The sequence below is a fragment of the Epinephelus fuscoguttatus genome, linkage group LG8, assembly GCF_011397635.1.
Source record: "Epinephelus fuscoguttatus linkage group LG8, E.fuscoguttatus.final_Chr_v1".
Classification (NCBI taxonomy): domain Eukaryota; kingdom Metazoa; phylum Chordata; class Actinopteri; order Perciformes; family Serranidae; genus Epinephelus; species Epinephelus fuscoguttatus.
This window is the reverse complement of record NC_064759.1, coordinates 22863481-22889934: the sequence shown is the minus strand read 5'-3', so window position 1 is coordinate 22889934 and position 26454 is coordinate 22863481. Positions and strand designations below refer to the sequence as shown.

Sequence of the window (26454 nt, the reverse complement as noted above, 5' to 3'; positions counted from 1 at the left end):
GTGTCCTTGACAACTAAATCCCTTTTTTTTTTAATAATTTAGAGTTTTGTGGGTGTTTTAATTTAATTTAATTTTATTTTATTTCATCTTATTTTATTTTATTTTATGAATTGGGTACTTTTACTATTAATGCTTAATCACATTTTCCTGATTTAAGTTACTTACATTTACATAAGTAACATTTTCAGTACAGGACTTTTACTTGTAACAGAGTATTTCTGAGTGTGGTATCAGTACTTACGTTGCAAAGGAACTGAATACCTCCTCCATCACCGATTTCTTGCCAATAACCTGCCAATAGCCTGTAAACTGAAACAATTAGACAATTAATAAATAAGGCAACTGACAGAAAATTAATTGGCAGCTATTTCCTTGACAAATATATGTTTTTTTTTGTTTTTGTTTTTGTTTTTTTAGGAATTTTGAGTTTCTTTGGGGTGTTTTTTAGATTTTTTTATTTATTTATTTATTTTTTGCTGCATTGTGTACTTTTACTTTTAATACTGTAAGTGCATTTTTCCTGATTAAACCTACTGACTTTTACTGAAGTAACACTTTCAATGCAGGACTTTTACTTGTAACAGAGTATTTTCACAGTGTGATATCAGTACTTTTACTTAAACAAAGGAACTGAATACAACCTTCACCACTGATTCCTTGCCAATAACCTGTAAGTTAAGTATTAACCAACAGGCAACATGTGCATAAAGTACACTGTGTAGCAAGCTATTGTGGATATATTTACTAATTTTGAGTAATCATGTAGCTGATTGTTACCCTCGATGTGAGCTAAAAGATGATGGTGTATGCATTTCCCATCTGTACTCGGGTGATGTCATGATGTTACAAAGATGAGTAACAACGGTATCAGGAACAGGCTGGTACACAGAATATGAAGAAATAATGGTGGCAAGAGGAGGGAAAATAAATCAGAGAGCATAAGGGTAGAAGAGCTTTTTCAGCTGGGCCCACGATGGGAGGGGAATGAGAGCAGCATAAAAGATGAATGCAATACTTAGACAGTCTGCTCCTGGGATCAGCTCAGTTTTGTATGTAATTTTTGAAGACTCACAGTAAACCCTTTTTCATACTAAACTCTGACTAACTGTATCATCTTTATTAGAAACACAACCAGTGTGAGTAAAAAATCTAATGCAGCTGGCCTGAGGAAGGATTTTTTACCCCACAGTATGTTCCAGCATGTGTAGCCTACAGTAATGTTACTGCTGATAAATAAATGAGTAATAAGCACTACATCACCTGCCAGAACAATTAGATATTAGAGTGAGAGAGTGGGAAGGCCCTTGACCAACTCCTGATGGTAGCTTTTAGTCCCCCAAGTGATATTACTCCAACCCTCGACTCATCTCAATTAAAAAGCAATTTGACTAAATGGATGTCCATAACAGCCTGGTTCCAGATGTCTGAATTGCCGCCCACATGAACTGAAACAATATGGCAATGCAGTTTGATTATTAGGCGTGACAAACTCACTTATCTCATGATCCATGGCTTGGTGAATACAGTCCACTACGCCCTTTATGCTTAGCAGGCATCAATCTTTCACAGGCTGATATGAATACTAGACAGTACCAATACTGCCACAGTGTATTATTGAATATTGGTTGAAATAACAAACCACTCTAAGATGTCCTTTAACATGATGTCCTTTTTGTTTGAACATTAAATCAGTTTAAGAGTGACTGAATACTTAATGTCTTTGTGGCTTCAATAAAACTGGCTGTTAAGTCTCACTGTGCATATTTGCAAAGTGTATATAAATAAGCAAATGTATTTTGGCATTACCATCTATAAAATGAGTGCAGCAAATCATAGAAACACAACATTTATTATGCTGTATTATTCATCGCTCTTTATTTCCAGTTTGTGGGCAGCTTAAGCATCGCTGGTCCTTGGATACGCTTGTGTCTACCAGAGAAGGAGAGGCTTTCCATCCATCTCGGCCATTTTGCAGAGGCAGTCGAGCACAAGCAGCAGGTCCTTCTGAAGTTTTGTCGGCGCTGTGGTCTCTATCAGCGTCCTCAAAAAGTCTGGATTATTGTAGTTGGTTGCCTGGGTGCTGTACTGGATAGGCCTCTCATTCAGGATCCCGTAGGTGTTGACAATCAGCTCAATGAAAGGAGGATGAAGTGTCGGTTTGTACCCAAGCTGGTTCAACCTCTCCGTGAGGTCAACATGCCTCTGAGTGAGATGAAGCCGATAGCCTTCATCTACCTTCCCTGTCAGTGGATGGGTACTCACCTGCAAGAAAGGAGGAAAAGCTTGTGACTTCCTTCTGAGGAAGCAGGATGTTATGGTCCGTACTATATTTGTACATTAACTGATAATGGTAGAAGTCATGGTAGATTTCTTGTGCACTGCGAAGTCACACAACCAGTTTGTTGAGAGAAAAATCTTTCTTTCTAACCTCTATGATCTTAGACGGGATGTTGAGCAGTGTGAAGCCGTACAGTCTCCTCTGGCCCTGGAAAATATAGAACAGGATCCTTCTGTCCAGCTGGAAGGCAATCTCTCCCAGCAGCCTGTCTGGACCTGCCATGAAACAATTGAATTAAAGTTTCTTTTTGGCAACAGTGCTGTTACTGCTCTAAAGTTTCTGCATGTCAGGCATCACTGACCTTTGACCTCATGAGCTGGGTCCACCCGGCAACATTGAGACTCTGCGCCCTCATCTATGTGCACTGAGTTTTGGATGAAAGACTTGAAGTCGACAGGTGATGAGGTCCGCTGTTCGTCTCTGACCGTGGTTTGTTGCAAGTCTTTTCTGAATTGTCTCTCGGTGAGGGTGTCGTGCCACAGACTGAATAGACGTTTTCCTGAGAGCAAATTATTAAAGTCATTATAAGTGAATTATTCTATCATTTAAATCGGTTCTTAACAAATACATTTATCAGAAGGCTTAACCTAATTTTACTTGAGAACACCTGGTGAAAACTGAAATGTCCCTTTATTTATTTCATTGTATATTTCTGTGATTAATGTCTTCTATTCTGATCTCTTTTTGTTTGTCCTTTTGTTACTTTTAATAATTTAAATAAACTGTATGTAGCAATTTGAAACTCATACTCATGATGAAATTATTTTTGGTCTGTTTTACTGATAAAGATACATGACAAAGTGAGTGACAATCAGAACATACAAGAAGGCAATGCCAGTGTGTTAAGAAAATAAGAGGCCCTCTTGATGATGGTACAGCCAGAGAGGTAGCTGTTGTTGCAATGCTCAGCATGGCATCGATATCAAAAATAGCAAGTTTTTACACAACTTAAATTCTGTATAACCAACCAAAGTAAAGAATTTAATTTTGAAATCCTTCACAGACCAAGATGACTGGAAGATTTACTGACACTGACAGCAGAATCACCAGTACATTCATTACATAATTGTGAATTACCCTTAAGTTTTACAAAAATGGAAATTATTTGTATTCCTGATCTATTTAAGCTTTGATGCACAAATTGAAGACATTTCACTTAAATTACAACCTGTATAATTATATGTTTCAATTCAAATTGAGTGACTGATTTGATTATATGCATGTACAGGCTACTTTGTGGTTTGAATTTTGTCATTATGAAGATACTTTAAAATCCACTACCAATAAGAAAATATAATAAAAATTCAAAAAGTGATTTCATCTTGTAAAATCAGAATATATTGTCAAAAACATTTCTAATTATACAACAGTTAGTTCCGGCCCTGCAATGTGATTGGTCGAGAGACAGTAAAACCGTGACGATATTGGAGTACAACATCACGGTTATTTCACTGTGTATGTATCACTCCGCCTCACAGCTGATTGCAATCAACAATCAAATCAAAACTGACGGTTAGTGTCAGTTAGGTCAGCAGTTGAGTTGCATCCCTGGAAAAGTATTTAAACAAACTTCCACCAGATGCAAATGCCCTTTATCTGAAGCCCAGGATGACAGCAGCTCACACAGACAATATCTGGCACACTAAAGCTCCGCTTGGAATAAACTCACTCGCACAGGTGCTGCCAAAGATGTGTAAAGAGGCCAGGACAACAGCTATCTACACCAATCACAGCCTCAGGGCGACTGCCATACAGAAGCTGTCAGATGCGGGTCTTGAAGCTAGGGAGATCATGACAGTGAGTGGGCACAGGTATGATGTTGTTTTAACGTAGCCTATGTGTAAAGTTAGTCTTCTAATTAGGAGTCGGGCCCTAAAATATACCTTTTGTCTTGCCGGTCTTAGAGCTTGATAAAAAGCTACTGGAAGCCATCCATGTAGAGCAGGAAACGATGGAGCAACATACTATCAGATCAGAAGGCAGAGTCGGCTGTGCCTGTGAAGCGACAGTCCACCATGCAGTCACCAGAGACTTATTTCACCGGCTGCACAATTAATGGAAATGTGCAGATAAATGTGTATAAAGAGTAAGTGCCTGGCGCACCATGTCTGCGTTACATAGCAACGGTGACAGCGGAGTCCTGAAGGAACTATTCAGGAACTATCAGCCTTGCTTATTTAACTGTTGAACTGTTGTATAAAAGCAATATCACATTCGAGCTCGTGATGTTATACTCGTATATCATCACGGCTGTGATTGTCTTCCTATGACCAAATCACAGCCGTGACGATATACGAATATAACATCACGAGCTCGAGTGTGAGATTGCTTAATTGTATAGCCAGGAAACACATTTTCACAGTTTCATCTTTGAAATATGCCTGTCTGAAACCTGAAGTAACACATTATACCGTAACATGTTACAATGCAAACATTTCACTGGTTTAACTCCCAATTTTAAGCCGTTTTAATTATATCTTAATTCTTTTGCTACCGCCCTGACGACTCTGCTGCCATCTAGTGGCAGATAAAACAACCACAATACCTGCTAATTCCTCACGAACGCTGTTGTCGGGCCGTTGCATCCTCACTCTCAGGTCTCTGTTTTCCCTGACTACATCTAGCACCGACTTCAACACATCATTTTCCTGCACGAGTTGATCATTTCGTGACAGCAAGGCGACAACGGTGTGCTCCCGATCCATTATGGGGCTCCCAGTTACACAGCTGAGCCACAAAGACACCCAAAACTTTGTGGAGGCTGACGCAACAGCAGATCAGATCATAACGGAACACGGTTGCTATGGTGTTCACTTCATACAAATGACAGAGATCAGGTTTTAAAAAAACTTTATACAGCAGTAAAGGTTATTTTTCATCTTGGAAATAGTGGTTTGACAAAAAACAAAACAAAAACAAGGTCTGCTTACTAGCTTGAATTAGGGCTTTCAATCACATCAGAGTATTCACCAACTGATGTAGTTGTCATGGTGATGGATGTGCAGAAAGAATGATTTCTTCCCTGCACCTTCTCATCCTCACTAGCTTGTCGGTTAAATTCAATCTTGACCTTGGAAATAATAGTTTAACCACACAACAAGATGTCAACACTTATCTCCATGACAACCGATCAAACTCTTTGCTGATGAAGACTGTGATACAGATGAAAGCCCAGGAAAAAAAGCTAGTGTCAAATGTTTATACAGTTTTGATTTTGTTTCACTTTCTAAATCAAAATTAAGTTCTGTACAACACGTCATATACCTCATAAAACTTTCATAAACCCCCAAACTACAACATAGACTATCTATATATATTATCAAAAAAATTACATTTACACAGGGTGAAGCAAATTATCCTCGAGCTATGATTAATGTGCACTACAAGACGAAATAAAAGTGACTTCTAGACGTGAACTCAAAGCAATTTTCCTTCAGAATTTATTTCTGTTGTTCCTCCTGCTCAGCTCCCCCTCGCTCTTCCAATAATGGCAAGAATATAGAGGAAGATGTTGATGATGTCCATGTACAGGTTGAGAGCACCAAAGATGTATTCTTCTGGACTCAGGGCCAGTTCCTTGTTGCCCAGCAGCAGCTGCGTGTCCACCGCCAAGAACTGCAACACAAAGGCAAGTCACAATTGGTCACATTTTTGTCTTTTTCCAACAACAAAAGAAACATATTTTGTCACTTTCTGCTAGTTCCATCTATGCAAATCATTTGGTTTTGTCTGGAGATATTTGCGAGACATTTCTACTTTTGCCCTGATATAATGAAGATCAATGTGATTCTTGCAGCAAGTGGAAAAAACATTTGAAAAACTCATCTTTCAAGAAACACTACCTGTTTATCTGCGTAATCCAGACCACACAGTCAAAGGGGTTTTTCTAATTCCTTTTTTTGGTTGCATTTTGACAGCCAGAACAGAGAGAAAGGAAACGTGAATCTTTCCCATCTCGATCTGTAACAATAACTACTTTTGGTGGATGATATTTTGCCCCAGAAATAATTTCAATTAACAATATTATTATCATTTGAAGTGAATTTTATGCCACTGATGTAATGATAATACCAGAGCTTGATAACAGGCCTGAGTCTGTGTTGTTACTGTGATGTTGTCTAATATGTTAATGTGTGCTGTGCTGTTGTAGAGTATGTATGTCCATGATGTTACTGTGTGCTGTGTATTTGCTGTTGTCTGATAAGGAACAGTGCTGGGAAAAATAATTTCCCCTTGGGGACAATAAACTCTAAGTCTAAGTGAGCCTTTCAAGGAGCAATGAACTTTAAATTCTTGGGAATATTTAGACACTTGAATTAAAATGTGGGGGGAAAAAAATTAAATATCCTAAATAAACACAAGATAAATAAAATAAAACCACTCAACTGAAACTGTAAATAAAACTACACACAAATATATATTAAACATTTGGCACAGTGGTATAGAGAGTCATTCCTTAACAGGCAATACGTTGCCAAATCCTGCTGTTTATTCTGTCATCGTGTTGGCAAAAATGTCGGTGATTTTCTTATGTAAACAAACATGCATGTGAACACAAGGGCAACATCGTATGATACGTGGACACGAACATAATAGTTTTCACTAACCTCAATAAGCCAATAACGTAATTATCACCTGTGTCCAACCCTTCTTGTGTCAACTCAAACCAAACCAGCAAACATGGGATCATTCCTAATCAATTAAGATGTGACCTGCCTCACAACTCAGAAGCAATGCATACCAATTACCTCACAAGCTGGAAATGAGTGTAGGGTTTACACGTCATATTCAGAACTAGTGTTTTGCACTTAATTCCTCATTGTACAGTGTATTAGTTCAACAAAACAATGTACACAGTTAACTGGTTTGGCCTGTAATATTATGATTACTTCAGGTGTACTGCTTCTTCAGTGCCTTCAATTTGTTTGTGACCTGTTTCTGTGTCACTGGATGCCTCTCTCATTATGTTCCCATACACTACGTGAACCACGGACAGCCAGTGCAGTTCAAAGTCTTGTCACATCTCTACGTTGTTGAAACAACCATGTTTGTTTCCTGGCTGTGGCGACATGTCACAATTGTGCTCCCCCATCTGCAACCAATGACATAATTTGTTCCGTGTGCCACTCACACTGAAATCGGCCCTTGTCCATCTCACCTCTCTACATAGGACGCAATGCCGATACAGTCAATGAGGGTTACCCTTTAACACAAAATCAAAACTGGTTTAACTGGTTGAGCCCTCGGAGGGAAGGAGGAATGGTGAGAGAAGGGTGCGACATGCAACTAAGGTACCCAAGCAGGAATCAAACAGCTGACGTTGTGGTTAACCATTAGATTACCAGCTAGATTACGTTCTGGGAAGACATGTTGCTGCTTAACTTATTTAAATGTGATGTTTTAAGATATGCTGAGGTCACACTGGAAACTGTTTAAAACACTACACAAGCTACCTCTCAGGCATTTTAATGTAATGAAACACAATCCACCAGAGGATCATAATCATTCCATTGTACATCAAAATAGAGTGGTACATGAATGAGTCGTAAAATGCAGAAATGAGTTAGCATTCTGGCACTTCCTGTTCTCTCGTAACAAGGTCAGTGTGTTTTTTGAATGGATTTTTGGTTAGATGCCTGACATAAGGTCTGTGGTTAACACAAGCTTCAGAGATTTTCACGTTTTGTTCTACAACATAAAATACATCTGTAAATACCCCCCTTGTGAATTTTGAAGCTTTTACATGTCTTTAAAAGGTGGTTGATAACAAGTGGCTGATGCCATTGTGCCAAACATGGCTTTACAGCCTCGTTGTGGTGGTGGCGCTGAAGTCACAAGACTGTGGTGTAGTTTGTTTATAGCCCAACATTAGCTTTTGACTTCTGGCAATTGCATTTAAGTCTCAAAAATCAGAGACGTGGTGTTCATTTGTGAAGATTAACTTGCTGAACAAAATGTTCAAGTATCATAAAGTTCTGCTTGCCACAGAGCTCATTTCATGTAATAATCCAAAATCCAAAAAAATCTCATTGGCTTTTTGTTGAGGGAACCAGGGCAATATTAACTTCCAGGTTGGCCTATTAAAAACATGATCTCTGCACCACTCTTTTATGGTTAGAACTATGAAAACGCACAAAAAGAGGAATTTACAGGTGATCAGTGTCCTTTGTGGCAGGATTGACATATTTTAGGCATTTTAGTTTGAAACGTTGACCATAACTTACATTAGGTTACCAAATGCGACAAATTAGTGCCAAGAGGTATCGTACTTTCAAAAGTTTTTGTCAAAAATCAATTATGACCAATCAGATACCGTGCTTTTCATCTATAGCAACTATTAGGCTATTTAGTGCACATTTTAAAATGAGAAATGGTGCAAAAATGCATCATCCCAGTTTTGTTCAATCAGACCAGAGGCGACTGACATCTCAGAATTACTTTTAATATTGCTACTACCAATGTCTGCAGTCACATTCATCATATACAGTGAAGCTGGAAAACAATGGTTTGTCAAAGTACTTACACAGGTGAAGAGCAAAGCTCCCAGTCCAGCGTACACAATGTGCAGAATCCTGTCGCGGATGAAGATGCAGAGGAGGCCGAAGATGATCAGGACAATTAAGCAGACGAAAAGCACTCCATAACAGGAAGTGAAGTCGTACTTGGTCTGTGGGAGGAAGCCAAGAGAGACATAAAAGGTCAGAGCGTGATCGATGCATACCAGAGGAAGGGACTGACAGATACAAACCTGCAGAGAGAAGAGGACCACTGTGAAGCACACCACTGCTGTGATGCCCACTGCCATTACCACTGACTCTGTGTCGTGGAAGCTGGCGATCATTCCCACCATGTAGGACATACTGAGAGTCAAGACAGACTGAAAACAAGAAGCACATACACAGTTAATCAGCACTGCTGCAACATGTCTGAAAGGAGCACAGCTTTCGTGGCATAAGTAAGAAATGGCAAATCATTGTGTAGTTATATGATGATAATAACATTTGTGAGGCTCAGCTTGAATAGAATCTGTGTAAACTAGAGAATAAGGATGCCTTATATCACAGCTGTAGGCTGAAAACTTCAAAAATACAAAATGTCAGCTTCTCAGCAGGAAGCAGTGTCATGTCTTATTGTACCACAACACATTATTCTTTGTTGTTTATTCAATTCCATTTTTAAAACAAAGTATAACAGAAAAGCTGTATGGTTCAAAAACCTGAAGTCCAACACAATAGAGATTCAGTATTCCAGATCAGATAACACAGGACTTCCTGAGCTGTAATTCCTCCTCTCGCTTCCTTCTATTTTGAAAAAACAAAAAGTGAAAGCACGCCTACCAATGCAACCAGGTTCCAAGGATGTCTTCGGCGAACGCTTCCACAGCAGCTGATCACACAGACGGACACAAAGAAAACAGCGTAGGACACCAAGTAGGTCCAGATGTTCACCATGACAAACGCCTTGACTTCATGCACGAAGGTGAAAACAGCCACAAAGGCGAATGTCACCAACAGCTGAGCAGTCAATACCAAGAACACCTGCAGGGAAGAGTGGATTATTAGACAGTAGACACAGACAGTATGCCTAACAAAGAATGTCTTTTTTTGGATAGATCTAAAGTTGTATCAGAGTACACAGTTAGCTCCAGAACAGAGGTTATATGTTTTAGCTTGTGTTGGGTCAAAAACTTGATTTCAGTAAAATATGGTGGAAAGTATAGTAAGACGGCAAGGATTATTTGGGTGCACATTTCAGAATTTTTTGAGGTTCTCAAATAAAAACTGATATTGTAATAACAGTACAAAACATTACAAAAGAAATGTACTGTAAACTAAAATGAAATCACATATCTGACCTAAACCCAAAGCACATATTAAAGCTGTATTGGTGTAATGAAGGATAGCCATTACTAGATCTCTACATAATAGTAAATAACTACATTCAAACAGTACAACTTAACTCTCCTCTGCCCATTTCCCACTTGTTGTTACCCTACCAAACTATTACAGGAGCTTGGTTGTACTGTATGAATGTATTTGTTTATTGCAGATGATAGCACCCAGCTGTCCGAAGCCAACAATGCAATTTGCGCCCGGTGTGTAAATAGTCATTGTGGCTCTTAACACCTGAGTGTATATTCCTGGGCATGCTAGCAATGTTGAAATATGATGTTAACACAAACAGGTCCATTCAGCTGTTCTGTTTTACTTCATTACGTAACTTTCTGACTGTACATTTGTGAGTTTTTCCTTCTTAATGTACCACTTTAATCTTAGAGATTGGCTAGCACTAGCCCTAATCATGATCTCTTTGCCCTAATCTTATCTCTCTCAGGTTAAGTGCACATTTATTACATTTTTGGGAAATAATGACATTACTAGGTGCAAGAAGATTTTTGCAGCCTTGTGGTCTCTGTGCTGAAGTGAGCAATATGAATAAAATCCTCTGTCACTGTGTATGTTATTTTATATCACAATATCGATAAACACTGCGGTGTAGTACATGTTTCTGGAGATTTAAATTATAAATTGTAATTGCAAAATGTAATGTGACAAAAAGCAGTGCTGCTCATTGCTTTGCAACACTGCCTATAATGGCCTCACACATTCAGCCATATTAACTTGACTTTTTCTTCACCCACACTGTGTCCTTACCTTTCGAATAAAGGCTCTTCTTATGCTCTTGTTGTCTAATCCAAAATCAAAGTCTTGATTCTCATGAAAGGGTGGTGGGTCGTCCTCATTGTGGAAAACCTCATCTGCAGTGGCACCAACCAGAAACATCAAATTAATTAAATTACACAAGCACTGTAATTTCATATCAAAGAATGTAACAATGTTAGAAATACTAATCACCATTACCACTGAAGCCCTGGCCTGGTGACGAGTAGGGTGAGCCGCCTTGAGGGTCGGTTTTTCCGAAAGCTCCAGGGACAGCCCGTCCAAAAGCAGTTGGTGGGGGTAAAGGGAGGCCACCAGGAGCAGGGAACTCACCAGGAGCAGGGAACTCACCAGGAGCAGGGAACCCACCAGGAGCAGGGAACCCACCAGGAGTAGGGAACCCACCAGGGGCAGGGAACCCACCTGGAGCAGAGATACCACCTGGAGCAAGGAAACCAGTAGGAGCAGGTGCATCACTTGAAGCAAGGAAACCAGTAGGAGCAGGTGCACCACCTGGGGCAGGTCCTCCGTACATATTTGGGCCTGCCATATTCGTGTCAAATGCGACAGGAAACGCTGGCTGTCCGGGGAGCGTTGGTGGAGAGGATAGCCCCTCCACGGGAGAGTATGCAGTCTTCTCGGTGGTCATCTCTGGCTTAGATCGGGAGCACAGACCCGCTGGAGTGATGGATTATTGGGAAAGATTAAAAAAAAAATGAAAACACATCACATTAAATGTTATCAAATTAAAATAGACGGCAGCTGTTAAATTATGACAGACGACTTGAGTGGAGTCCACAGTGTGATACGATGTAACGTCACCGAGGTCACATGACAATGCTCCCTTCCGGTATATATCATAATTGATAATAACCATCGATCGAAAATTTAATTAAGACACTTATTGAGATGCTGTGTACATACTGTGTGGTTTTCTATCGCTAACCCGACTTTAATTCGAGGGTTAAATGAAAATGTGGGCTCCGTGTTTGATACCAATGAACAGCGGTTTAATTTCCTCGAGTTTCCAGGGAGACTCCGGACGGTTAACGCTGCTGAATTTAACGTTAGGCCACAAATTTCACTTTCAGACAAGAAACGGCCATTTAACCGACGTAACCTACATTCAATTGGCTATCTTAATTTAAGTTATAGAGATAACGGTTAATTTGGTAAGGACCGAGTTTATGTGGGGTTTTTTTGTCGAATCGTATGGCACAAGATGGCCATGTTTTTTTCCCCACAAAACAATAACGTTTGCTGACGGTTGGACGACAGGAAGCAACAACGACCAACAAAGTTAGGATGAATCAAGTATTACTAAAGTACTCACATTGCCTGCAGTCACAGTTTCAGTCCCTGTCGGGGCCCCTCCGAGGTTATTACTGGTATTTTTTCGCACGCTCTGTTCCACTTCGGTTTTTTTGTTCACTCCGACTGCCAGTAAACCTCACCACCCCCAGGATGCGCAATGTTGCATTCAGGACACATGGGATTTTTGGGAGACGTGAGGAAGCTACCCTTGTCAAATACTGATATATAATCATGTAACTGTGGCAAATACATTTCAATTACAAGCCAGCTTAGAGTCCGAATTTTCCAGTCATATTTACGACTTGGACGTTGACGTGAACGCGTTTCATAAGTCGGATACTTATATTTCAATAACTCCGCTAATGACTTGAACGCAGCATCGTTGCTTCGATCAAAAGTCTGTTGGAAGTGCGTCAAAGTAAGGTACTCAAAACTTCCTGTGGCAAATTACCGCGATCTGCAAACACGAGTGAAGAGTTCTGGGAGGATCTTGTATACATTGGCGGAAAGCACCTAATGACTCTCTCGGGAAATTGTACAACTTGTACCAACGTGCAATTTTGAGGTGTCTGTAGCAACTTTACTCAAGCAATTCGTGTTTATGCAACTTTATACTTCCACTCGGCTACACTTAAGAGGAAAACAATGCACTTTTAACTCCACTAGAATTATAAGACAGCTCACTGGTTACTTTACAGATTCAAATCATTCATTTTGATCCTAATGTATGACCATAGATTAGCCTACCTGTATATTAAATAGTTCAAATTAGTCCCCCTTTAGCTGCAACATTAAAATGACACTTACACTTGAATGCATCAGTAACTGTAATCTTATAATAGTGACTGTATTATTCTGAAATAGGTCATTCTGCAGAGTAGTTTTATTTTTGGCACTTAACCCCCCTTATGTGTTCAAGTTTAGATCTTTACTTATATTTTTTCTTAACAAGGCATCATTACATCCCCAACCATTGACTAATATTAAAAGAACAAAACATACAAACAAAAATAGTTAAATTTTTTTGTAATGCCTGTTTAATAATGTACTCTGCAGTGTTATGGGCCCTGGAGTAATTATGACTTATTTATAGAGAGTCATAGATGTCGCTTAACCATCATGAGAGGCTATATGTCGACCCTAAAGTGCCAATATATGTGTCAGTAAGGCCTTTGAACAACTCAATGTCAACAAGGCCACACGTCCATATAGTATCTTTGCCTTTTTTTTTAATTGAATACACGTGCGGATGAATTGACACCTCCTTAGACTCCATCAAGCTGGACAGGACAATAGAGAAGGGCAATCATCACGCCTGTGCCTCAGAATCCATGTCCCCAGGAGAATAACGACATAGTCTAGCATAGTACGGCAGGATGTGGGCCCACAGCTAGATCCCTACCAGTTTGACTGCACGCACCAGAGAGGAACTGATGATGCAATTGGCGGTATAGTACACCCTGTGACTAAACATCTTGAGAATCCTAAGGCTTATGCTAGACTGTTGTTTGTAGATTTGCGCACAGCCTTATGTCCTCCCGGAAACACTGCAGCTGATGAATGTCAGCCACTTCATCACTCATTCCATTCATTCCTCACTAACTGTACCCAGCAGGTCAGGGTGAACAGGACTTTGTCCGAACCCCTGTCCATCACCACTGGCGCACCCCAGGGATGTGTTAGTTCACCCTGTACACTAATACATGCACATGCAGCACTGCTGATAATTACATTATAAAATTTTCCAATAATACAGTCATCCTGGGTCTCATGTCTGACACATGTGACACAGCTGTGTACAGACATGAAATGAAACATTTCATAATCTATATAAAGATAACAGAGGAGATGAAATTCGACCCCAGATCTATTGGAGACCATTCACCAGTGGTTATCCATGACCAAAACATAGCCCAGGCTGAATCGTATAAATACCTGGGCATACACAGCGACCATAAACTAACATGGAGTGTTCAGGTATAAGGTCTGCACTAGTGTCCAACAGCACCTACACGTCCTCTGCAGGCTGAGGGTCTTTGGAGTCAACCAGAAAGTGTTGCTCCTCTTCTACCATACCACCGTTGAGAGCATCTCAACCTGGTTTGACAACCTCAGTGTAGAACTGAAGGTCCAGATTACCAAGCTTATGCAGAGAGCCATGACAATCATGGGAGTCAGGCAGCATGCCACACTCCAGTCTATCTGTGAGCAAATCATTACCAGACAGGCCCGGAAGATTATCTCAGACCCCACCCATGTCCTTCATCATGAGTACCAACTTCCCCCCTCAGGCGGACGCTTTAGAGTCCCACAGTGTCCATTAAAGCCTTAAATAGGAAGCTAACTGTAGCTTAACCATAAAATGTGTATGTGTAGGTATGTATGTGCATGTGAATATGTATGTATGTGAATGTGTGTATATGTATATATATATATATATATTAATTTGTTTTTTCAACGTAAGTGTATTTTTTTAATGATCACTATGTAAAACAGATGTGTTATGGGCAGCGTGGAATTTGTTGGCTGATGGCAGTCTGTACATGTACTGTTGGTACTGAGTGTGTGGGATTGTGAATAGTGGCAACTCTGTGTATGGACTGTATATATGTGGGAACTGCATGTATAACTTTTTTTTGTATCTTTTAACGGCAGGCACCTTACGTATCCAAGACAAATTTCCTTCTGGGACAATAAAGTCTTATCTTATGAATGAAAAAAATGAAAACAAAGCAAAAATAATGCTGATGAAATGTCATAATAATAGTACAGTAGAATTCAGTTGTAGAGTGACACCCACTTGAGTAAAAGTTGTGAAAACTTCTTCCACCATTGTGTAGCTGCATGATGCTTGATTATACGGAGTGCCACACATGAACCAGCAGAGGTCAGGAGACTACAGCTTCTGTGAGAAGACCTGAGGGGGCAACTGAGGGACTCAGAAAATAGAATTTATTCCATTGGAGCAAACCGTCTGGATATTCCAGACCCTGCAGCTGCCTGCCTGCTCCTCCATCTGCCCAGGTCACAAGTTTCCTCACAGCTGTATAGAAACATAAGCGATTGGGACTGTAGTGAAGGATGTAAACAGGTGAACAAAGCAGGGAATGGACTGTAAGGGCTCAAACAGGGAGTGAGTGTGCATGTCAGCTGTTTGGGTCTGCGTTGCCACAGGACAGGCTGTATCAGATTTAATTTTAGCTTAATTTATTCAGAAACATGGCCAAAATACATAACATTTAAGTTCATTTTAAGGTTTTGATTTATTTCAATTGGTCAGCATGAGGAAATCTGGCAAACAGTTTCTTTAAACTAATGGGTGTGTAATGTGGGAAGAGGGACTTCACCTACTTTCTATTTTGGAGTCACAGCAGTCTGGATTCATGTTACACACAACATCTGAGTTGATTTATAATGTCAACAGGGGCCTGCATCAAACTCTGCAGCGGTGTAGATCAATGGCCAAAAGATACTAGTCAGTGACATGGATCTCGAGATGCAGGATTTATATTGGGTTTCTATCATGATATTGGTCACAGAATAAGAACATTTCCTGCTGAGAGATGTTAACAAAAGCCAAAACAGATTATATGACTAACAAATGAGAGCTATGCTTCATCAGGACACAGACGAACAAAAAAAGTTGAAGGTAAATTTCCTTTTATTTCACATATTAAATTTTTGCATTATTGAGTCATGCACGCAATGCAAGGCAAAACAGGTGATGCCTCTGCATTAGAAAACATTCAACGTCTAGTGACATCAAATGTAAAAAAATTTAAAAAGTCAACAGTTCTCAGGCTGTCCTTTATCAAACTCGTCAAGTATAAAAAGCGACATTACAGAATTAAGAATCTATTAGAGACAACAACTTCAAATCTACAGAGAACAGGAAATGCGTTAGACTTATTGCTACCTCTCCACTCATCGTTTGTTCTTTATACAGTGTATTGCTTTGTTAAGCCAACTTTAAACATCCATCATATGCTCTTGATCATGACGCAGCAGCACACGTGGGTTCAAACTAACACATGAACACAAAATAAAGGGTTTATTACTGTAAGGCTCCATAATAAATACATAAATAGCATAATTTAAAAGGCACATTATGAGACATTTTGTCAAAATGAACAATTCACATTCAACAATGTTTCTTCCCTCATGCTGAGCTTACTTGAGGTGCACTTTAAAGGGAAGAAACGTGAGTGCTTTTTCCACCTTCAGCCGTCACTTCAGCATTTTGTCTTATGTAGAATCAAGAAAATTAATTTAAAGAGGAACTAAATGAGGGCGTCTAATCTATCTCACTCCAAACAACTATAAAAAAAAGAGAACAATCCTAACAAAACACTATCTTCTATATTGATGTCTGCATAGCTTTACCAAACAAAATACTGGTCCAAAACTATGAAATACTGAAAACTGCATGATGGTAACATACTGTTCTTGTATGTATGCAAGTGTTTTGGTTTGTTTTGAAAGAAGAGGGGAAGAAACCTGATCATAAGACATGAATGCACTTGGGAATTTTATACATATTCCACTGCGATACACACAAAATTCAGCAATGGTTGACATGAAGTCCAGTGAGTCTACTTCAATTTACATTAAATATTTTCCTGCTGAATAAATATTAAATATTCATATATATCCAATAGTGACAAAATACTGATCTTACTTGAATAAAATATACAGTAATTCCTAATTTTCTCCACATTTTTGGTGATTTTCTCAGGCTCTTTGGTTGTAGGACTGCTAAGTTAAAACCTAGGAGTGACATCCATCCTCCAGCCCCTATGGTCTTCCCCCTCATACTGTAACTTCACCCTCTTCATGGAGCAGGTGACCTCCCCTGTTTTCCTCCTTTAAGGTAGTTGTCATGGTTTTACTGCATGCGATCTGTCTGTAACTGCTGAGGTTGGTACTGGCTGAAGGCGGCAGCAGCAGCGGCAGCTCCTGGGGTGGCAGCAGTGGCGAGCGGCTGCTGGACAGCGTATCCATACCCTGCTGTAGTCATGTAGCTCGTTGGTGCTGGTGAGGCTGCATATGGATACTGCTCATATGCAGCAGCGGCGGCAGCAGCAGTGGCAGCAGCCGCAGAGTACTGGGCATACGCTGCTCCAGTATAGTCAAGGTATGGGGAAGTGGCAGCAGCAGCTGTTGCTGTAGCAGCAGACGGTTGTACATGAGGGATCACCACGCTAGGTTGGACAAAGGCCTGAGGGTAGACATAGTGGGCAGGGACTCTGTAGGACACAAAGACAAGCCGGGTCAAAGCAGAGCTGCAGTCAGTCATCTTTCCAACGCTGAAACCGAAAAGCAGGCGCCTCAAAAACGGCAATCCAGTCCTCAGAACACAGCAAATCCATTCATTAACAACTGAAAAAATACCCTACCTAGAAATGAAAAGTTAAAAAAGCAGCAAAACCACAAAGAAACACGAGCACAGCTTTTAATTTCAAAAAAAGCACCTGAATCTGAAACACAGTAAGGCATTAAGAGAAGACACAGCCCAGCTCTGCACCCAGTGTTTCACTGAAAACGGTATTTGACAAAATGCGAGCTTATCGCACAACACCACAACATATCAGGAGAAGAAGTGGACGTTATTCTGTCCACATACGGTCACATTAACGCCACACATACAGGCATGCTCACACATGTTAATAGGTCCTAACACACAAACAAATAGGGCAAAAAAGGCTTTTGTTTCTTTGACATGGAGCAGCTAATAAATGCAGTACATTGCAAGGCAGACAATGAAGCTGCTGTATTAACCATAAGGTATCTTATCAAGTGGGTGCTTGGTTGTATTAGGTTCTGCAGAGTCCCTGTCGTGTTTATTTGCTTGAAAAAAATATTTATTTAGCTATTTTAAAAGAGAAACATGGTGTCAGAGGAGATCAGATACGATCTGCACAGTGGAAAAGCAAGTCTGTATATACACCAGGATATAAATGGATAAATACAAGCCTGGGTTTCTAGGTAAATTTGGCCCCACTTTAAACTTGTGTAAAGTCACCCTCAGTAAATATATTGAGGAGCAGGTGTGAAACTGTTATATCTGTCCATAGACACGTGCCCCCTCCCCCTCTTCCAGACACACACCCCCACACAAACATACACACGCCAGCTTGACTGACAAGGGAGGCTGGAAGCATGCTATTTTTGCTCCCCTTGTCATCTCCAAAGGACAAGCTGATCTTCTCCTTCAGTAACACATGGCAGAGCACTCGTCAACTGTAATGGCCGCCTACGCCGCTCTACTGTCTCAGTGACTTCTCTGGATTTACTGCTTTATCATCAGCCAGGAGGCGTCCTGGTTGATCAAAAAGCAGCACCCTGGTTACAAAGTGGGATGTGAGATCTGCTGCTGCAAACAAGAGCTAACTGTTTTGTACTACAGTTTCATAATGATCAGAGAAAATGTTACAATTCTTGTATTGAATGTGACAAATCTAATTGCATGTGTAATTTAAAACTTGAAAAGATAGGAACCGACACTCGGGTATCCTTTCTTTGTGATGTGACCTTGTTTTAATATGAACAGTTCAAGCACTAAAAGGGCACAGCTGACTTAAGCTGCCGCCACTGAAAGAAATGGGAGGAACATTTTGTGGTCCTGCACGTCGAGAGCTAAATAAAGGTGCTTTGTAAATCACCAGGACACATGGGTAATCCCCAGCACATAACCAAAAGGCTTCATGGGCACATGGCTCGGCCCACCTGTTGTCCGCAGTCGAGCGGCCCTGTCTGTGCCATACATTATTAACAGCGCTGCTGAGTGACTCCCATTTTCCATCTGAATTTGAGAGGCTGTGGAGATCACTGTAACCAACAGCTGCTGCCTAAGAGACCGGCTAAGATCTCTGTCTCCAACCTACCGTGCAGTGAACATTTGAGTCTGTCTATACATATATAAAGAGACTGTTTTTTGTGGTTAATTGCATAGCTAAATGATGAATCTATAGTTATTTAACATCTAAAAATACAGACAGTGATCCAGGTTTTATTTGTAGCCTCGACATTTTCAGATAAATTGGTCCATTAAACTGTAGCTTTGCTGATAAAGTGCCAACATGGGAACAATTAAACATAATCTCTTGAGCTTTTCTGTAGTGATAACACTATTTGTTTTCACTACCCCTGCACATTTTAACTGTGTTGTTAAAATGACAGCTGCTGGAGTGATGAGAAAAGTACAAAAGAAAAAAATACGTTCAGTATCGTGTACCTGTAGATGTAAGCTACAAGTGAAAGCAATGGGTTAATAATAAAAAAACACAGCATCATGGGTAAGGAAACAGAAAAAGAACTCCCACATGCAACCCAGTGTTTGTTTTGTTGCGGGGGATCGATTTTTTGAAATTAACACACTGTGAGTGATCATCAGCCCCCTTTTGACAACAAAACACGATCAACTCGATGTTAACAAGAAACTGGGAGGAAAAAAATAAACCACAGGCTAAAGCACAAATCAATTATTAAAAAGGGAAAAAGAATCAACACCCCGTTGCAGAGTTACAACTCCCTAACAAAACTCACAAAGTGTGCACAAAAACCTCCTGCACCCCCCACCTCCCCCACTGCAAGTAGAAATAAGCACACAGTTAAGCTGAACACCACATCATACTGAAAACAAGGCACACACCAATCTATGTACTATGGAAAACTGTGAAAATAAAAAAACAAAAAGACTTCCATGCATCTAGTCACCATTTCAGTTCGTTTGTGTATGTCAGAGTATACAGGTAACACTTTAGCGCTCTGCCCAATGCAGACTCAGCTATTCCTCAAATCATCATGTCCCCTCATCAGCTATTTTAACCGTTACCGACCCTGTCAGATCAGAGAGAGACAGACAACATGAAGTCAAGTCCTGCAGTGGCTGGGGACAAAATGTTCACTTCCTTCACAGTCAACGCCAAGCAGAGGAGCACACATCCACACTCACATGTCCCCATTCAGGATATAGTAGGTGGAGGGAATGATAAATGACACTTTTTTACAACAATAAACACACATTCAATGAGATCATACAAAGGAAACAGCAGATTTCTTCCACTTTATACAGACAGATTTTGTGAAAGGAGTGTCACGTATGCAGCTGGACATACCCGTAAGGTCTTTGGATGAACGCTGGATGGATTTGAGGCACGCCAAAAGCAAATCCTAGAATGAAAATAGACAGCTGTTAAAGTTAGAGTTCAACAAGTTTAAAGTCACTTGCACGATGCAATGGAGATGATTTTGAAGATAGAGTTCTGATCCTTCTAGGCATAGGGGTAGATTTCAGGGGGACACAGGGGACGTGTCCTCCTCAAAATTTAAAACATGAGGACTTTTAAAGACATTTACACCATACATTGACACAGAAAAGGCACAAACTGGTGCATAAAACTCACCAGAATGCAAGAAATTAAGCATTTCATCCTTGAAATTTGCACCCTGTGTTTCTTAAGTGTCACCCCTACTGTTAAAAAGAAACCTACGCCCTTGCTTCCAAGGGAAAATCATACAAGTACACTCTACAGTGAGCTTGCATCATCCAAATATTAAGACTACATCCAAGTTCATGTGTGTAAATGCATTCAGGCTGCTGTCTTTGTATGCCACCTTGGTTATCTTGAAGTTGTGACATGAAGCTGTGGTCCAGTCCCTCACCTGGCTGTATGACCCTGGGCTTGGCCCCCAGGTAGGCCAGGTTCACATTGGCTTTCCTGCCGTCTATTATGGGGTTGGGGTCCTTGCAGGCTCTGTCAGCAGAAGCCCGGTCTGCCATGGTCACCTGAAGGAGACAACACATTTTACATTGAGTAAGAGAGACCCACACAAATTATGGTTCATTTGTTTGTAAGATATTTAGGAAGGGCCAGGAGTAGTGAGGTCATATGTGACAGAGGGTGATTCACTAGCACATGATTTTGAAGTGGTTCAAAGTCTGGATTGTCCAATATCTGCTACAAATGACCTGTTTCTGTGGCACAGAGCAGGAAAAAGTACAATCTTTTGGCCTACAGGTGCCGATACTGGATCGATTGACCCTTAGACTGTGCACGTGCGCAGGCAACTTTAAAAATGGCAACTCAAACTTAGTAACAGGTTGCTACTTACAAATCCATATCCTCTGGATTTCCCCGTCTGCCGATCGGTGATGACAACAGCCTCCTCGATGTCTCCAAACACCTCGAAATATTTCCTGAGACTTGAGTCCGTTGTGTGATAAGGAAGACCTCCTACAAAGATCTTGGTGAACGTGGTGTCTTTCTGTGCCGAGTGCATCATTTGTGGATATGTGAAAGCGATTTCCTGAAAGTGGTGAGGTCAGGTAAAGTAAAGAAACAGCGTTCAGATGAGTTGAGGGAGAGAGTCTGCGGCGCGGACTGGCATCCCCCCTGTGATGTGACTGTGGGTCTGAAGGAGGAGGAGGAGGAGGAGGAGGACACCTGTTAGTTTGTTGCGGGGAGGTTTCCCAGTTGTCAGTGTGTGACACAGATACTTAACTCCACCCAGATTCAGACCACCAGCACCCTGCTCAGGCTGCCTATTGGCGCACAGCTGCTCAAACAGGGCCGAGCGTGCACTGTGCGTAAAACGTGCAGAGAGAAATCCCAAGTTTGGTTACAGATGACAAATGTTGGTCCAGGTAAGTTTGAAAATGGTGTTTAGTCTCTGACTAGATGGATTGGTTTTTGAACATACAGTGTAAAATCAAGCCTTCCCCAGAGTGAGGGCAGTCTACATTAAAGTTTCACATCACTTACCAGGGCTGAATCTGGATTTTACAGCTACGGGGCCCCCCACCCCTAATTATGACCAGAGGCCTGTACTACAAAGCCAGTTCAACCTACCCAGGATATCCTCTCGTTATCTGGTTTGACTAACCCTAACACTGGCCTTCTGGATAACCAGTACAACAAAGCTGGCTATCACCTAGTTCAGTCAGCTCTGTGTTTTCCTATCCAGCCACGAGCATGTTCATGTGAAAGAGGCGGGGGTGTTAATTATGAGCAACATCATCAGAACCAAGAATGAAGTAGGCTGCTTCATATGATATGAGATGAAATGGTAGCTACTACGCAACAGGAAAAATGTCAGTGGCGTGGGATGAAACAACAATCTGTAATCTTGAAATGGAAAATCTAAAAACATTGAAAACACTATCCAAAAATTCACCGTCATCCGAGACTTAATTATATGTGGGTATCACTGAGCTATGGGCCATTAGTGTGACATTAATATAGAGTATTTTTTGCTATTTAGTTGGATGATGATGAAACTACTCTGAAGATGTCACATAAAACACTTAATGAGACTCCAGACTTATGTCCATGGATGCTTTTTTCTTCAGTGATCTGATTGGTCAGAGGTCAGGATGTTGACAGCCTGTGATGTGATACCCTGAAGTTAACCTGTTCCAGAGCAGGTAAGCTGTTCAGCCTAAGTTGTCACGGGGATTTATCCCGGTAAAAAGTGAACCAGCTTTGTAGTACCGAAAACCCTAAATTTACCCCAAAGTTACCTCGCTAACTTCAAATCCTGCTTTGTAGTACAGGCCTCAGGTGCCAAAAAATACAGTTTTTGAAGAAAAAATATTTTGATCCTTTTTATTTCTGAACACAAAAATATAAAAAACTGTTTCAAATATAACAAGATTCTGTTGGGAAATACTGAATGCTTATTAATGAAGCTTTGCATTATTCATACACCCCAGTTGTGACCAGCTGATTGGATCATTGCTTCTAAGCAGTCACACATCAATCACAGCCTATTCTCACAACAAGGCGGCCCGTTTAAATATGACGTCCTACTCACCGATCCCTGCTAGACTAATGCTGCCACACACCACTGCGGCTGCTGCCGCTGCCGGCAAAACTTTGCCTCCTCCAGCCCAGCCTCCACCTTCCTAATTCTGAAACCTGGCTTAAAGGTTAAAAAGGTATTTTATGTCTTGCTTTAGGTATTTTTTGTGTTGCAATAAATGGTTAAATGTATTACAAGAGTATTCCTGACTGAATTATTATTAATAATCTAAAGGTGATCGCTTTTAAAGTTAGGATTCTAAAATACTAGAATCGCCATTTCAAATACTTGTTTTTTACAGAGGTGTGGACTTGAGTCACATCACTTGGACTTGAGTCAGACTTGGTTAACAAATTTGATGATTTAAGACTTGACGTGACATAATCAAAAAAGACTTGCAGCTCCACTTTGACTCATGACTTCACTTTGAGTTGAGCCTTTTGACTTGAAAATACTTGATACCTTCCCCGAGCCCAAGGGTGTAAAAGTTGGTTGAGGTTGGTAATGTCATATTCAGCATTAGAGTACTCTGTTTACTATTTAACAACAACTATTTACATTTACGGCACGGTGGTGTGGTGGTTAGCATTGTTGTGTCACAGCAAGAGGGTTCCCGGTTCAATCCTGGGTGTGGGACCCCTTCTGTGCGGAGTTTGCATGTTCTCCCCGTGTCAGCATGGGTTTTCTCCGGGCACTCCGGCTTCCTCCCACAGTCCAAAGACATGCAGATTGGGGATTAGGTTAACTGATAACTCTAAATTGTCCGTAGGTTTGAATGTGAGCGTGAATGGTTGTTTGTCTCTATGTGTCAGCCCTGCGATAGTCTGGCGACCTGTCCAGGGTGTACCCTGCCTCTCGCCCGATGTCAGCTGGGATGTCAGCTCAAGAGGATGAATCGGTTAGAAGATGGATGGATGGATGTTTACATTATACAAAACTAAATACGTGCAAATGTATTCCCTTGTGGCAGTGGTTAATAGTGATATTTGCTATGAAAGACTTTTTTTCTGATTAACTTCTACTTGCTTTTGCATATAATTACACATTTTAAAAAACATTAATGATTTTTGTAAATTTTTATATGCTTTTACCCTGTTGTTAAAATGGCATTACATTTAGTGAAGAGTGCATTATGACTTGTTTAGGACTTTAAACTAAAAGGTTAGGACTTGAGACTTGACTCAGGAATAGTCAGTTTAGCAATGTAGCACGCGCTTTGAAAAAATACACGAGCTGACCCCATGGGGGCACTATAATTAAATTAAAGTAACTCTAATGTGACATCTTAGGCACCACTGGCCTCATTATGAGATGACTTGGAAGGGCTGTGTATTTTGGCAGCGTCTAATCAGCACTAGTAATAGTGGGTCAAGATCTGAAACACTAACTGCCTTTCAATTTAGCTGCACATCTCATGTATTAGGACAGTCTGTGATCTGCCTGCAGTTGCTTACATCATATGTGGGGAGTAACATGTTTACATGTTTGTGTTGTTCACCTTTACACCAGTCACATACGGGTTCAGTTCCAGGGAGCCGTAAATCTGCCACTGACAGGAGACCTTTTTGCCCCACATAGAGAAAGTGGAGTACTCATCACATCTAAACCAAGAAACGTAGTAAACAACCACACTCCTCTGTGATGTTTACGTTGTGTACAGCGCTTGGCTAAAGCAACACACCCCATGGTGACCTCTGTACATTTACTTATAAAGCACTCTTTGAACTTAATTTAAGGTAGGATATTATTTGCTTAATATGCAATATTGCTGTTTTTTTTAAGCACACAAAAGATCTACTGGAGGTCTATTTCTACTCTCTGTTCACTTTAGATATTAATTAATTATCAAGGTTGTATTAGGGTATTTTTGTTTGTTTTTTTTTTGTTTTAGAGAATCATAGCATGGTGTGGAATGCTGCGTCACGTCATGTATATATTAAAATGACATCTTAGATGTACTGCCCCATGGGTAAAGATGGGCTCTAAAGCAAAAAACAAAGGATAGTGATGCATCACACCAAACTGTGAAAGGACCTAGGTCAGGGGTCAGCAACCTTTACTACCAAAAGAGCCATGACATAAAAGTAATGAATAATGAAAAATAATGAAGATAACACAGCCTATGAAGTCCTAATAAGCCTATCAACATTACTTATAGGTCCTACTGAGCACTCATTAATATGTTTTACCACAAGGCAGCTACTCTGCAGTGGTTTATTTCTGATAATTTGGTGCTTTAACTTCACAATCCTTTTTTTGGATTTGGAATCCATAGATAGCCAAGCGAGGGAGAGTCAAGACTAACCACAGCTATTACGGTTCAGCAAATTTAGAGGAAAAGGCACCGGGCCGTATGATATATGACACATGTTGTATTGGCTAAACAGCCTGTTGTCTATAGGCTCCAGCTTATTCAGAGTTTTAACAAAAACTAAAATGTCTGACCACACAACTCCTATTTTATCTTCTGTTCACTATCTCCTAATGAAACAAAGAATTGATTTTAAAATACTTCTTATTGTTTTTAAATGTTTTAATGGTTTAGCTTCTTCCTATGTTGCTGACATGCTCACAGAGTACACACCAGAGAGACCCCTTAGATCATCAACTAAAGGTCGACTCATTGTACCTAAAATCCACTCTCAGTCAGCTCGTAGTGCTTTTAGTCAGTATGGTCCTACTCTCTGGAATCTTCTTCCACATGAACTGAGGTCTGCTACAGCAGTGTTCACTTTTAAAAGCCAACTAAAATTGTTTGTTTTTTTCACAAACTTTTTGTGTATTTTTATTTGTTTTCGGAATTAATATTTTTATTATTATCTCCCCATTTTTTAAGAATAATAATAATATCACCTTCTTATTTTGTTTGTTTTTATCATGTCCTGCTTGCTTTTATATATGAAATACTTAATTATCTTATCTGGTTTTAATGTTTTGGCTGATCGGTGTATGTCCATATCATTATTTTTTTAAAAGATTATTTTTATGGGCTTTTTGCCTTTATTGACAGGACAGAGAGTGAAATGGGGAGACAGAGAGAGAGTGGGGACTGACATGCAGCAAAGGGCCGTGAATCAGCGAGGCGATGCCTCTCTATATGGGGCGCCGGCACTATCCACTACGCTACTGATGCCCCCCATATCATTATTTCTGTCAGAGCCACAGAGAGCCACTGGAGAGGCAAAGAAGAGCTGCGTGTAGCTCCAGAGCCTCCGGTTGCCTACCCCTGACCTAGAAATATGACCTCTGGGCAAGAATGTAAGATTAAAGTTCATTTGAAAAGAAACTGCATTTATCATGACTTACCACTGCATTTAGACTAGTAGTTAGACATGTAGT

The 26454-nt window shown here is 40.4% G+C and overlaps 3 protein-coding genes across 5 annotated transcripts; all 3 read right to left on the bottom strand.

Moving 5' to 3' along the window:
- Positions 1 to 241: 241 nt before the first annotated feature.
- On the bottom strand, positions 242 to 5053 carry LOC125893438 (speriolin-like protein). Its single transcript, XM_049584113.1, has 5 exons — positions 4884 to 5053; positions 2640 to 2837; positions 2429 to 2553; positions 1807 to 2262; positions 242 to 309 (listed from the first exon to the last, which is right to left on the bottom strand). Exons 1-4 carry the CDS (start codon positions 5041 to 5043, stop codon positions 1930 to 1932), a joined length of 816 nt encoding a protein of 271 aa, XP_049440070.1. The 5' UTR covers positions 5044 to 5053; the 3' UTR covers positions 242 to 309; positions 1807 to 1929.
- Positions 5054 to 5171: 118 nt separating this feature from the next.
- Positions 5172 to 12492, bottom strand: grinab (glutamate receptor, ionotropic, N-methyl D-aspartate-associated protein 1b (glutamate binding)). 2 transcript variants are annotated; one of them, XM_049584111.1, is made up of 7 exons: positions 12332 to 12492; positions 11194 to 11676; positions 10993 to 11096; positions 9676 to 9876; positions 9087 to 9215; positions 8862 to 9005; positions 5172 to 5953 (listed from the first exon to the last, which is right to left on the bottom strand). In XM_049584111.1, exons 2-7 carry the CDS (start codon positions 11645 to 11647, stop codon positions 5801 to 5803), a joined length of 1185 nt encoding a protein of 394 aa, XP_049440068.1. In that variant the 5' UTR covers positions 11648 to 11676; positions 12332 to 12492; the 3' UTR covers positions 5172 to 5800. The 2 variants fall into 2 exon arrangements, with proteins under 2 accessions (XP_049440068.1, XP_049440069.1); XM_049584112.1 differs by having other exon boundaries at positions 11200 to 11676; positions 12332 to 12487.
- A 3459-nt stretch (positions 12493 to 15951) lies between these two features.
- On the bottom strand, positions 15952 to 21777 carry rbm24b (RNA binding motif protein 24b). Of its 2 annotated transcripts, none has more exons than XM_049584411.1 (4): positions 21427 to 21777; positions 20929 to 21100; positions 20430 to 20484; positions 15952 to 17558 (listed from the first exon to the last, which is right to left on the bottom strand). In XM_049584411.1, exons 1-4 carry the CDS (start codon positions 21595 to 21597, stop codon positions 17198 to 17200), a joined length of 759 nt encoding a protein of 252 aa, XP_049440368.1. In that variant the 5' UTR covers positions 21598 to 21777; the 3' UTR covers positions 15952 to 17197. The 2 variants fall into 2 exon arrangements, with proteins under 2 accessions (XP_049440368.1, XP_049440370.1); XM_049584413.1 differs by having other exon boundaries at positions 20977 to 21100; positions 21427 to 21773.
- Positions 21778 to 26454: the final 4677 nt, after the last annotated feature.